The sequence below is a fragment of the Pleurodeles waltl genome, chromosome 9 (assembly GCF_031143425.1).
Source record: "Pleurodeles waltl isolate 20211129_DDA chromosome 9, aPleWal1.hap1.20221129, whole genome shotgun sequence".
In the NCBI taxonomy this organism is placed as follows: Eukaryota; Metazoa; Chordata; class Amphibia; order Caudata; family Salamandridae; genus Pleurodeles; species Pleurodeles waltl.
The window spans coordinates 329,546,880-329,560,218 of record NC_090448.1 but is presented as its reverse complement, the minus strand read 5'-3'; the positions used below and the strand labels follow the sequence as shown (position 1 = coordinate 329,560,218).

The window sequence follows — 13,339 nt, the reverse complement described above, 5'->3', positions numbered from 1 at the left end:
GCAAACAATTTTGCATATGCTGTAGTGTGTTTAAAATATCACTTCCAGCTGATCAACCCCAAGATGTATTCTTAAACTGTCTGAATATTCTGCCATGCTGTTTTCTCGCTCTGCTTTCAAAATACAATTCGAGCCTCCTAAAAATCTGAATACCTACTCTTCCTCATGTTTGACTCTCAGATTTGAAAAACTGAATTCAGGAGGATTCCGCCTGGCAGATCACAAACTACTTTATTTTGTATGTCACGAAAGTCATTTACTCCCAAAAGCGTTGAGGGGATTATATTTTTTAAATACGGATTTACATTTCAGGCTTTGAAATGCAAGATCTTTCCCAAAATCTTAGATAAAACGCTGCCTTTCATATAGAGGTAACAAAAGAATCTGAAAATCAGCACAGCAGGCACATTTCCATTTAAATAGGATTTAAGAAAAAAGCGTTTCTTGGGCACTCACAACGGTTTAGCCCAAACAATATGTGTAAATAAATGGCTGTCAGGACTGAAAATCCTTGGTAAGAATGAGATCTGATGCAGACACTTGTAGTTATAACTTACTATTCCACTGACGCGCATGCGCGCAGAAACGGCAACACACAAACACTGTTTCTTCTCTTCAGGAGTGGCCACAGACAGATATAGCTGTCTGTAAGATCTCATATGATTAATTCTCTAAAACTGCACAATAAGAAGTAGTACAGAGTGGGGAGTTAGGTCAGCCCTTCCATAATCCATTGGCCTTTATGTGTGTGTATTTCATTGTTTGTCACTGAAAGACACCTGTCCATCAAGACCATGACATTTCGTAAATGGATATACTGCCAGATTTGGGTCTCTATAAGGTTTTGGTGGTTGGGACTCAAGTAGACCTTTTGTTAGACTTCAGAGGCAATGTAGCTTACAATTAAGAGGCAGAAAGTGCTCTTTCATCAGTTACTAAGCTGACACAATAATATTTGAATTGATTTTTGTTTTTGTTTAGGGTGTGCATGATGTTTGGATTCCTTGGCCTGCCATGACGAGCCAGTACTACTGACTAATCATGCTTGCACTGTTCATTTGATTACTTTGTTGCTATGACAGTATCTTGCTGGGTTTACATTTTTTGTTTGTAAATTAAGGCAGCAGTCCTTAAAGGTGCAACAAAGAATTTCCCTTTGTAAAAGGTATCTACTAAGCAATATTTTGCTGGGTTCATCTTTTAAGTTCACCACTCAAAATTCAAACTTCATCTTCTAACACCATTTTAAAACACTCTTCTTCGAGTGTACAGCTTAATGCTGCTAATGGGGTCTGTTCATAAAAGGAGCCCCTCTGTCTTGCTTCATTTTGGGATTTTCTTTCTAGAATAGCTGGACTCAACACACAAAAATTCGCCCATTTATTACCACACTTCCTCTAACAAAAAAGCTAGACTATCACATTGTTAATTATTTGACAACGGTGACGCCAAACGCTTTGATATTGTCAATTCAGGCTTCTGAACCTAATCCATAAGACTCAACTTGTCATTCATTATAGAAAGAAGCCAACGTGTGAGTCATTAATGATTTTTAGAAGGTAATGATGAACAAAGGCCATCCACTAAGAAAGCCTGCTTTCATTTAGGAACTTAATTTAGGACAGCATAAAAATATTGTTGATGCCTTTTGGGTCCACAAAAAATTGGATTTGAGCTATTTCAATGAAATTTGTTTCTGTAATAGCTATTACTTCAGAAGATGAATCTTCATAAAATGAATGCTGCTTTTGTATTCCATCCTATGTTCTTTCCTGTGGCTGATTTGAGTATTTAATCATAGCGGCTAGGATGTGTGACCATCCAGGGCCTGGCAGGGTAGCATTGTCTTGACCAGTTACTGCTACAGAATGAGTCTCCATAGTTCGACTGTCGCGAATGTAGAGATATAAACTAGGGTGCTGTTAATCAGGTCTGCATCTTGGGTGAGCAGATAACATACGGGTTGGCAGAGGCACCCTACCCCTGTATGCAAAGGATCGAGATAGCAGCCACCATTCTGGACCACAGAAATATGGGTTGATCCTGTAAGAAAGAAATTGCCCTTCGTTGACCGAGGGGAAGAAGCCCGCTGCAACTACCTATGGAGATGGGCCAGTGATCTGCAGCATTCCACTAATGAGGTGTGGGTGACACTGGAATTCCAACAGGGTATTGCTGATGGGTGCATTTTACTTTGGGCAATGAAGGAAAGCTCACAAGGAGCTAACAATGGGAGCAAGTGGGACCTTGCCAAAATAACTTAAGGGATTCCACACACAACCCCTGAACTCTTTTTTAGAAGGATGATATCAGCACATGTCGAAGCAACCCTGGAGCACTGGGGTGGGTGTTGAAGACATGATAAGGGGAGAGAGGGCAATGAAGGAAATGCACAGCAAATTTTAACAAAAGGAATAGAGGATGGTCACTTATGAGGCCAAATGTCGACAAGTGTGGCACAAAATAAAGTAGGAGAAGCAGAGAAAAAAAGGGTGGTGAAGTTAGAGATGACGCTGTAGCAGATGAGTGAGGATAACTCTCGGTTACGGAATTATAGAACTGTGCATTTCCCACTCTAGCATGCCTGAAAGAGCAAATGGAATGCTGAAAAAAATGCCTGCCGCTCATATCACCTGAAAAAAATGGAGCGGCAAGGAATTCCAAATGTTAGGGGACACACTTGAACATTGTTTGAGCTGGAACATTGGAAAAGGCAATGAGACTCATCACTTAGAAATGCAGGGTGGAGGTCAATGACCGCAGAACTCTCTCAGCACTACTACTGGAGGAAGGCCTGCAAAAAATGATTTTAAGGGCTGCATTTCAGAAAAAGGCGTTCTTTCAAAGACACCAAATTCAAATGTCCTCCAATTTATGCCTATAGTCTTTTGACAAGAGATGGAAACTACCAGGAGTGCATAATGACTTAATGAAACTAGGTATTGTGGACTCCATCCTGTCCCCATCATGCTTGTGGGTAGTGAATAATGGAAGTGTTTTTAACTTTCCCAAGTGGAAGCAGCAGAATTTTATTTGACCTCTCTACAGAGGGAGAGGTAAGGAGATGGTGGGGCCTCCGTTTGACGGTCTTCTGTGCAGCCAACAGTTAAACGAGCTGCCCATATCTGGAAGTGAGTTTGAAGTACTCTTTTTGGAGTAGGCTTGATTTGATGATGCAATTCTTTGTTGGAGTTAAGCCCCTACTTTCTTCCTAAATAAAGCACTGTATAAGAAGAAAGTTCTAAGTGCTTAAGAGGCATTTGACCTTCCTGGTATGCTTTTGATTTATTATACTATGAAACAGTGAGTGTGACTGACAGTACTGTCTGCTGAATTTGTCAGATGTATAAGTTGCACGTTTCAATAAATGTATTGGCTAATACATCTTTCCATCCATTTGAGTCACAATTGTATCTGCATTTGTGGATATAAGTGTATAGCCTATTTATACTTAGTTATTCCTTTGAAACACTCTAAAGTGACCATGAATTTCAAAGTTAAGAGTTGGGTAGGAAAAAAAGCAAAAAGAAAGACAGCATACAATAAATCCTATAACAAAGTCGATAGTTTTCAGGTAAGGTTAGCAGCTGTTCAGTCACAGCTCCTGTTACTTTATTAAAATACTTACTTGTTAAATTAGTTCTCTAGTCATGTGTGATTATGTTCTTACTACCATTGATAAACCTATGCAATGGCACCTTCATAATCGTTTACATTTCAAAAGGGAATGAAAGATGAGCTTATGTGGTTTTCTTTAACGATAATGAAAAACTAATTAAGCGATATTGAAGGGGTCATTATGACCCTGGCGGTCGGACCGCCGCAGTCGTGGTGGTCCGACCGCCGCATTATGACCGTGGCGGAGCTGCCACGGTCCAACCGCTGACACCGCCAGGCTGCCACCAGCTACTGCCCAGGCACGGGGCCCCCCATGCACAGACCCATCGTGCATTCTACTGCCCGGATTACGGGCAGTGGAATTCACGAAGGGTGTTGATGCTCCACCACATATTGCCCTGTCCCTGTTTCCGCCCGCCGGCCCAGTGGGGAACTCAAAATAGGGCCGGTGGGGTTCATTCAGGCAGCCCGTGTGGCCTGATGGCAGTAAGACATGGGCGTACAGCGGTCATAATGAGGACCTGAGTTTCTTAAATCGTCTATCCAACTCTAGAAACTATTAAAATGTGTATGCAACTCCAAATATAGCTTTCTTCTTAAATAATTACTGTCTGAAGCAAGCTTATTTTCTTTTTTTTTTTTGCATTTTGACCTTTCTATTGAACAGCATTTTTCACTTAAACCATATAAAAAGTGAAATTTCTTTGTAACTGGATTCCCTCATTGCAGTTATCTCTCTTATTTATTTGTTACCAGCCCACACGGTGACTTGCAGCCACTTCACAAATGAAGAACTGCGCTGCAATCACCTCAACTACAGAACAGGTTACACTGGTTTTGCTGATTCCATCACCTCACTCTAGAAAAAGAGCTTTTAGGGATCTCTTCCTTTGCCAGTGCTACCTTATCCATCTATGGGCCTCATTAGGAGTTTGGAGGTCCGTAGAAAGCCATGGTATTGGTCAAACCGTCACTATTTTGGCACTCGGACCACCAAATTATGAGTTTGGCGCTCGGACCACCAGAAGACCACCAGTGCACCACCAGCACTGCCATAGTCAGTGTGGAGGGACCACCACGGCCAATGTTGGAGATCCCGGCATTGGGGCCGCCGTGGTCATTATGACCTGCAGGACTGCCAAGCTTTCAATGGTGATCCCACCGCCATGAAAACCTGGCAGTCAGGCAGGTAATGGGCCCAAATCAGGGAGCGCCAGGGGGTAGGGCCCTATAGACAGTAAGGCAGGGGCCCTCCAAACCTTTTTGGGTTCAGGCGCACTGTGTCCCATGCACGACATGGTGCATAGGCACAGTCTGTCCGTCGTACTAACAGGCAGGGATGAACGGCTGGCAGTAGCTCCATCATACAGCCCACTGCCTTCCCCCGCTAGTCACACCAGCCATAGGGGGGAACTTGTAATCTGGCGATCTTGGGACCGTTGGGCTGGCGCCTTTCGAAAGACTGTCACCATGGTGGTCCGGCAATCCGACCACAAAACTCGTAATAAGGCCCTAGGTCCTGGTGGGCTTTACAGCTATTGCTTCCTTTTAGTGAAGGCAACAAAGGTTCAGGAGACAATGGCAACTCCAATTCTGCCCCAGTGAAGGTACCAAAGGGTGATGCTTGCTCTATATCTTATCTAAATAAATAAAGTACCACAGCAGGCACACTGAAGTCATAGGAGGCCCTGCTACTACCCATGCTTCTAATGGATCTCAGAGGACACCAGGAGCAACGTCACCGGTTCCTAGGAAGGCTCTCTCTCAACTATCATTACTGAAATGTGGAGTTGCTAGGGATTTTCATTTTAATTGTTAGGTTTTATGGCTCAGTGGTCAGTACAACAATCATCATGGTGCTATATCTGTCGATCAATGAGATGCATCCCAGTCCACTGATGACTGCACATTGCCAGGGAAGGGAATTATCACTGCTAGTCTGTCAATACCAACAGTTCAGTAATAAGCACCAGCAGCTCAATAATTGACTTTAGAGGCATGCAACGTAAAAAAGCGACATTTGCTTCTGAAAAGCCACAGTGTCTGGAACAGGGAACAGAAGATGCTGGTCATTGAGGAGACTGAGATGGAAAGTGGCCGGTGTAGTGATAGCAGCAGCCACTGCTGGACAGTAAAATCTGGGATCCTTGGTACAGAGACGGAAACTCACCAAATCTCTCCTGGGGACAGAGACTGCACAAAATGCAGATCAAGTTAAGTGTTGGCGCTTTTGGTTGTATTACTTTAAATCTGATTGTAAGTGTTTAATTATTCCACACAACGTTTTATTTAAGCTAAATAAGCAGAACTTGTGATTTCTTCTACATCGTAATAGTTAAGAAAGTGGAGGTTCTTATCATTATAACCCATCAAATAAGGTTTTGACTGTCATTAGACCATGAATGTTTTAATGCGCTTCCACTGGAACCCAGATTTAAAACCAGCGCTGTGCTGCAGACAGTAGGTTAACTCCCATTCTACTAACTGCACAGAATAATGTTAACGGATTCAATAGCACGTGTTTGTTTACAAAATACAGAACGTGTTCCTACTGCTATGAAGAATGACACTCACTAGGCATTTATGTCAAATATGTATAAATAGAAACTGCATGTTTACTCTCCACCAATCTTTCTTTGTAATTGATTCGTTAGAATGGAGCATTTCATGTTACATATCACAACTGAATAAATAGTGCAAAAATAAATTGGCTGTACAATTTGTACACCTATTTAGGCGTTTGAAGGCCTGGACTGGTAATTTTGTTCTAGAAGAAGTGTTCAAGGGAAGAGCACCCCTCACAAGCAAGACTTCCCTTTAAGGGTGACACATACTATAGCCACAAACACCTTTCTTAATACTACAGTTACAGAAAATTCAGAAAAAAGCTGCCCTCAACCCAAGCAGCTAGGCTCAGAGCACATCAGGCATTATATGCTTACACTGGCTGTCCCTGGCGATGTATGAAGGAAAACCAAATGCCATTATAATGAATGGCTTCATAACGCAAGCGTTATAACAAAATTGCCTTTACAGCTACATTTATTACAACGAATATGCCTTTAGAACGAAAGCCTTTACCACAAAAGTTAAGTATTTGAAAAGTATAAACCTATGTGTGTGTATATATATATATATATATATATATATATATATATACATACACACACACACATATATATATGCACATTTTTTTCGTCAAAGAATTACTGCAAATATTATATTGATATTATCAATGATGTAATGAGTGCCGTAATTTGTGGGGTAATTAGTAGTGCATGTCTAAAGCGGAGTCCCAACATGGCTGCCAACACTTCATTGTGGAAGTGCTGGCAGTCAATCAGATCTCAGCACAAGATCAGGAGGGTTTGCAGAGCTTTTGCGTCCATATGTATACACAAATGTGTTTTTCTTTAATTACTCAAAAACTACTGAAGAGATATACAACAAATAACATAAAAGGTCGCTTTCGGAACAAAGAGCTACATTTCTGCCAAATTTGGTGTAATTCCCTCAGTGGTTCGGGCACAGCTCCTGTTCACCATCTCTATGGAAAAAGTGTTTTGGGACCCCACCCTTTTCTCAGCCGCCACTTGACAGATCACCACGAAACTTTCCAGGCAGATGCTGAAGTGAGCATTGCATTTTTTGGGGAAAATTCATCAAACTACCCAGTGGCAACCAATATATATATTTGTATTGTCTGCCAAGAAAATAATAAACTTGCTTCACAAATTAGCAAAATCCAGACTTACTTGTTTTTCCATACTGTAAGAGTGGTGAGAAAAAGTTTAATTGGTTATCTATATATATATATATATATATATATATACATACATATATACACACACACACACACACACACATAAAATGGGTTAATTTTTTGTTGTAAAAATACATGTGGGTATGTATATATTATATATATATATATATATATATATATATATATATATATAGATATACACACACACACACACACACACACACACATACACACCCCTTTTAACCATTAACCCCTGAACCCTAAAAAAAAAATCCTTCCCACCTCAAAATTCCCTTACCACCCAAAAAACCCATAACTACCCTAAAAATCTGCTTACCACCCAAAAACCCATACCCACCCTAAAATTTCCCTTACCACCCAAAAACCTGTACCCACACAAAACCCTCAAAAAATTCCCTAACCATTTACCCTCCCTAAACCCTAAAAATTCCACCCAAACACCCATACCCAGCATAGAACCTACAAGTTGTCTTACCACTTAAATTCATGCCCTAAGGTAACCATAACTTGTGCCCTCGCCATACACAGCTTATTCCTCACAAATATGATTGTTAATGTTCCATTTATACTTTTAAGGACGTTATAGAAGTTGTCATGACTGCTGTAATATCTGTGAAAATTATCAGTGCATAGTGAGAGTGCGAGTTATAGTTACCTTAGGGCGCGAGTAATAGTTACTTGAAAGAACTCTAACTATAACTGCTGAATTTCTATGGTTTGTATGATTAAGTTACGAACCTAACAACAACGTGCCTTTAACCTTTGATTTTTTTCAATGAATTACTTTTTTTTTTTTTTTTTTTAACCTGAAGTAATTTTTATTACTATACGTTAATCCACCCATCACAGAACCTTGCACTGCAGCCAAACCCTATAACCACTCAACCCTGCGCACGGCCTTGGGCCATTCAAAGCAGGGACTGGCCACAGGACGTGACCAACCCAACCCCGGATAGCCCCCCTCCCCAGGCCGAATTCAGCCCCAGGGACCCAGCCTAAATATTTTTTAAAAAATTGGGAGGGGGGGGGCATGCGCCACCCTAGGCCGACCTCAGCCCCGGAGATCCCATCCCCTCAGGCCAGGCCTAAACATTTAATTTGGGGGAAGGTGGGTAAGGAGGACCACATGGCTCCCCTTCCCTGGCCAATCTAGGCCCCAGGGACCCCACCACACAGGGCCCGGCCATGTGACCTGGGTGAACCCCAGGGCACTGAGTCACAATGTTGGGGACCTGAAGGAGCCCATGGTACCTTAGGGCCTCCACTGTCCCAGCTGGCTCCCCACCTCCTGTGGAAGCCAGCACTGCTGTCACAGAGAGGGAGCTGCTAAAGCAACTCCCTCTACGTGAGAGCAATTGTTTCCTCTGTCTTCCTGCCTGCATCGCCCCGGGCAGGGAGACAAGAGGAAACCTCTTCTCGCAGCGTGGGAGAGCTGTTTGACAGCTCTCCCTTGCTGCAAACAGAGTGCTTGCTGTGACTTGCCAAGCCACAGCAACCAGCTATGTCCCGGGGTGGGCACCTCGGGACATAGCAGGAGCCGGCCCAGGGGGCTGGTGGTCACCAGGACCATCTGTGGCTCCTCAAGGGGGGGCCTCCAACTAAAACAGCTAAGGAGAGGTGGTGGTCTTCCGGGCTGCAAGGGTCCAAAACAAACACTCCTTTTCTTAATGTATACCTCGGTCATAATTACATAAATGCTCGGGGAGGTGGTGGTCCCTGGGGCTCCACCCCCCGCATACAAATACATGAAAGCCCCAGTGAGGTGTTTGTCCCGGGGCTATACAAAGCCCAAGAGGGGGCCCAGAGCACCACCTCCTCATTTATCACATGCCCCCAGGGATCTTAAAAAAAGAAGAAGAAGAAAAAAAAAAAAAAACACAAGTGTGGTAGCCAGCCCGTTCTTGTTTTGCTGAGAATTCACAGGAAAAAAAATGCTTTTTGCCCTAGAGGGATCCGTCTGTGACCCCAACACCAGAACTAAGGGGGCAGAGTGTCTCAAACCTGCCTGGCCCCCTTTTTTACCCTTTTTTTTTTCTTTCTTTGAGGGCCTCAGCTGAAGCAGAGACACAAGATGGCTGCTAACACTTCCTGGTTGAAATGTTGACAGACACTCAGAGCTGTGAATTCCCTGCAAAGTTCGTCATTATTCATGAAGTTGTCAGGGAGGCTCAGCGGCCCTAGATATACAAATGTGTGAAATATGCTAAAGTGTAATCTGCGTACCGAAAGCTAGCTCTCTGCCAAATTTGGTGTAATTCCGTCCAGTGGTTCGGGCTGTAGTTGTGTCTAAAGGTTCTATGGGAATTAACATGGTAAACACAACTTTTTTTACCTCGCCCTTTTTTTTCCTACCCCCTGCTTGGCAGATCACCCTGAAACTTTCAGTGCGCAACAAGAATCACAGGAGCCCTTTTTTGGAAAAAGTTTGTTAAGATTTGTCAAACAGTGCCAAAAGATATAAGCAAGTCTAAAAACGCTTTTTCTAGAAAATATGGTCCTGACTATAACTGCCTAGTGGCGACCGGCACACACACATATATATTTAAAAGCTGTTTACTTACCTGCAATATACTTACATTTACCACGATTTTAGTTCTAAAAAGGCATCCTTGTAAAGGCATAATCGTTGTAAAAAAATGTGTTGCAAAAGCCTTTTGTTTTAAAGGCATTTTCGTTATAAAGTCTTCGTTGTAAAGGCTTATCGGTGATTAGCCTTCGTGATAAAGGCTGCTTCCCATACCTAGCTAGACAGATCACCTTCAAAGCAAGGTGCATCGCACATCAATTAATCCAAAGGGTTCTGCCACGCTGCCTATAACACTAACTCTCCAGTATTGCCAGAACAGGCCAACATGATTCAAGATGGCCCCTCTTTTGAGCATCCCAAACTTCAAAGGTTTGCCAACTGACAGAAGCTTGTTCCAAAAGGCCACGTTCTGGGATTTCCCTCTCACAAGAATAAGAACTGGCCATCACCTCAAATTTCAAAGAGCACTAAAACTTGCCTTTGCCCATCCACATCATCACACAATACAATGTCTGATTACATTGTAATAATAAATCAGAAATGAGGTGTGTATGAATTTGCTTCTTTGAATACCCTCTGCAACACTGCATTCATATTCTGCAAGAGACATGTCATGCCATGCTTGAAGCAGGTCCTTGAGCCTCACCAAACACCACCCTTATACAGCAAACTATAGTTAGGATCTTCTCAATCATAAAATCAAAAGGGTGAATATCAATCAGCTACAAATTAGATTGCTTTGAACCTCCGTGTGCGGTATGAAGCTCAATATTAATTCTACAATAGAAAATCACATCTACATGTAAACTGATAACTGAACTTAGAAGTGATCCATGTGTAAAGATTGCAAAACATGCAGGAAGTTAATCCGTTAGCTCAGTGGTTCCCAACCTTTTGACTTCTGTGGACTACCAGTTTATCATTACTGAAGTCCAGGCACCCCCAATGACTCTTTATTGGAATCCGGGGACCCCCCAATTAGCCATTACTGAAAGCTGGGGACCTAATCTATTAATATATATATATTTTTTTTTTAATTAGCCGCGGACCCCCAGGGGTCCACGGACAACAGGTTGGGAACCACTGCTTAGCGCATTTCAAACAAGCACTTTTTACTGACCTGAGCGAATATAAACGTGTTGATGGTATTCTTGTTTTTTTCTAAAGAGGAAATTGTTTGGTGTTCGTGCTTAATTTAAGTAAGTGTGGGGTGGCTGTCGATCGCACGCTGTCTCAATGGCAGCATTTTGTGTTCCAATTTACAATTTCTTTCAGAATTAGGAACCCTGATATTATTGTAATGAAAGGTTTTTGCCGTGCCTTCGTTTCTGTCGCACTATTCACTTTTGTATTTTTCTCACTGAAAAGGAGCAAGTGCAATAGGTATGTCTAAACGTAGGTTCCATGTGTCATATAGAGGACTTTAGCTGCATTTAACGCATGAAGCCTCACAGGCCTTAGCTGGTCCTGGATTGCTTTTGGTCTCAGTCAGAGAGAAGGGGGGCTGGTAGTTAAGTTAAATTACATAAAGTTGGTCGCCATCACAAGCGGTACAGTGAGCAAAAAACAACAAACGTATGTAGCCCAGATTAATCCTCGGGTCTCATATCAATTCAGAGCATACTTTTTTACTCTAAATGTCTGGGTGTGCCAGCTGAAACAGAGTCAACTCTGCTGTAGTACTTTTTCTCCCTGTGGGCTCAATTCATAGGTCTCTATTTTTTCAAAACATTGCGTTGTGTGCTCGGCTACGTATTTCCTAATATAATAGATTATGGGCTGCTGATGGAGATATAGAGAAGCAGGGAATGCGAGGGTTAAGTCCTCTCTTGCCATATGAGAATCTTATGCTGATGTGTTGGGCAGCTTCTGAATAAGAGAATCGAGATATACGAGTGAACATTTAAGAGACTGGTGGATAAAGAGAGCTGACTCAATGTCCCACTATAAATTGTTAATTATTTTTGTGAAATACTGGAATTTGGTAAAACTAAAGGTATCTCTACGCCAAAATCCCAGTTTTGTGATCTCTAGGATAAAGCTACAGCACAAGCATAGACTTAAGGCTCTGAACTCGGCCAAGAAATGAACAGACAGGATGAGTCTGCCAGTTATTTCTGGCATAAATTTCCATTTATCAGGGTAAAGAATAAACGCACCTGATTCATGTCCTCTGCTCAATGCCTTAAAGATTAACGCAACAGTCTGCCCTTGCTAAATACCGTTGTTATTATGTACATTTATGTCTCTTGATAGTAGCTTAAAGATCTCGGGAGAAGACAAGAAGCATTACTTTGCAACAGTAAGGAAAGTCCAACCACTGTCAGCAGAGCTGTACTCTTCTGTCATTTATTTATTTTTCTCCTCGGTCTCCCAACTTTTTTTGTCACATGTCGCCTCAAATTTCGCAGGCCCTTGGGGCCACAGGTAGATTAGCTCTTACTTGGCTCACTCTGGTATGCATTGTTGGACTTCTCGAATGCAGAAAATCCCTAAAATGTCCTGTAAAATAGCTTCTGCCTTGTATGGTCTCCTTTTTAAATCTAAAGCGTTCTCAGCGTCTGATCTGGAGCTGTGTCCGTTCAACAGCCTAAAACCTGAAACTAATACTTGAGATAACTAGACAGTATTTTTAAACAGCTCTCGCCTCTAGGATACTCTGCAGAATACATGCCCCGGGCACAGTGTTCCAACAGAAAGATATAATTGCCCAAACCTGGATGCTGCCTTTGCTCACCTTGACGGTAGTACATGTTGTTGACGGTGGAGCCGTACACCCTCCAAGCCAGGTGAATGGCCAGCAGGCTGAGTAAGAGCCAGCCCAATAGCAACTTGAAGATGGCAACCCTCATATCATTTTGGTCCCAGTCTTGCAGAAACTCCGTGCCCAGCGAGGACAGGTACTCCAGCATCCTGGATCCCAGCTCGAAGTTCCAAGGCTCCTCCATCGCCAGCAACACTGGCAGTCAGTTGGGCCACTACTCCCAGCCGCCAGCTGCTACGGAGGAACGCCCATCAGTGCGACAGTGTCTTAGCATAAACACGAAGAGAGGACTAACTTGACAATGGCAAACACAGAGAGAGGACTACAATGAAATGCTAATACACCTTTGGTTTGTTTTAGAAAGAAAGCGTGGCGGTGACACAACCACAGTATCTATCTAGGCAACTTCACAAACATACGTGTAGATAAATACAATAAATGGCTTGTTTCTCAGTGTCTGCGGATAATTGCGGACGGATCTGGTAAATATAGATAATTACGAAATGAGGCGCCTCTTCCACTTTCTGACAGCGCTACATGTGCATTTCACATACAATGCCCCATTCCAAGATGTCTGCCTTGCTTGCAACATTATTCTATTCAGTTAGGTAAACCTAGTCGCTTTCGGAAAATATCTTGAACTTTG

At 42.5% G+C, this 13,339-nt stretch overlaps 1 protein-coding gene across 1 annotated transcript in view; it reads right to left on the bottom strand.

Moving 5' to 3' along the window:
- Window positions 1-12,984, bottom strand: part of TCTA (T cell leukemia translocation altered) — a 54,008-nt gene extending 41,024 nt beyond the window's left edge. The window contains exon 1 of the mRNA XM_069206856.1: window positions 12,667-12,984. Coding sequence (XP_069062957.1) covers window positions 12,667-12,877 — 211 coding nt within the window. The 5' untranslated portion in view covers window positions 12,878-12,984. The remainder of the gene's footprint in view (window positions 1-12,666) is intronic.
- Window positions 12,985-13,339: the final 355 nt, after the last annotated feature.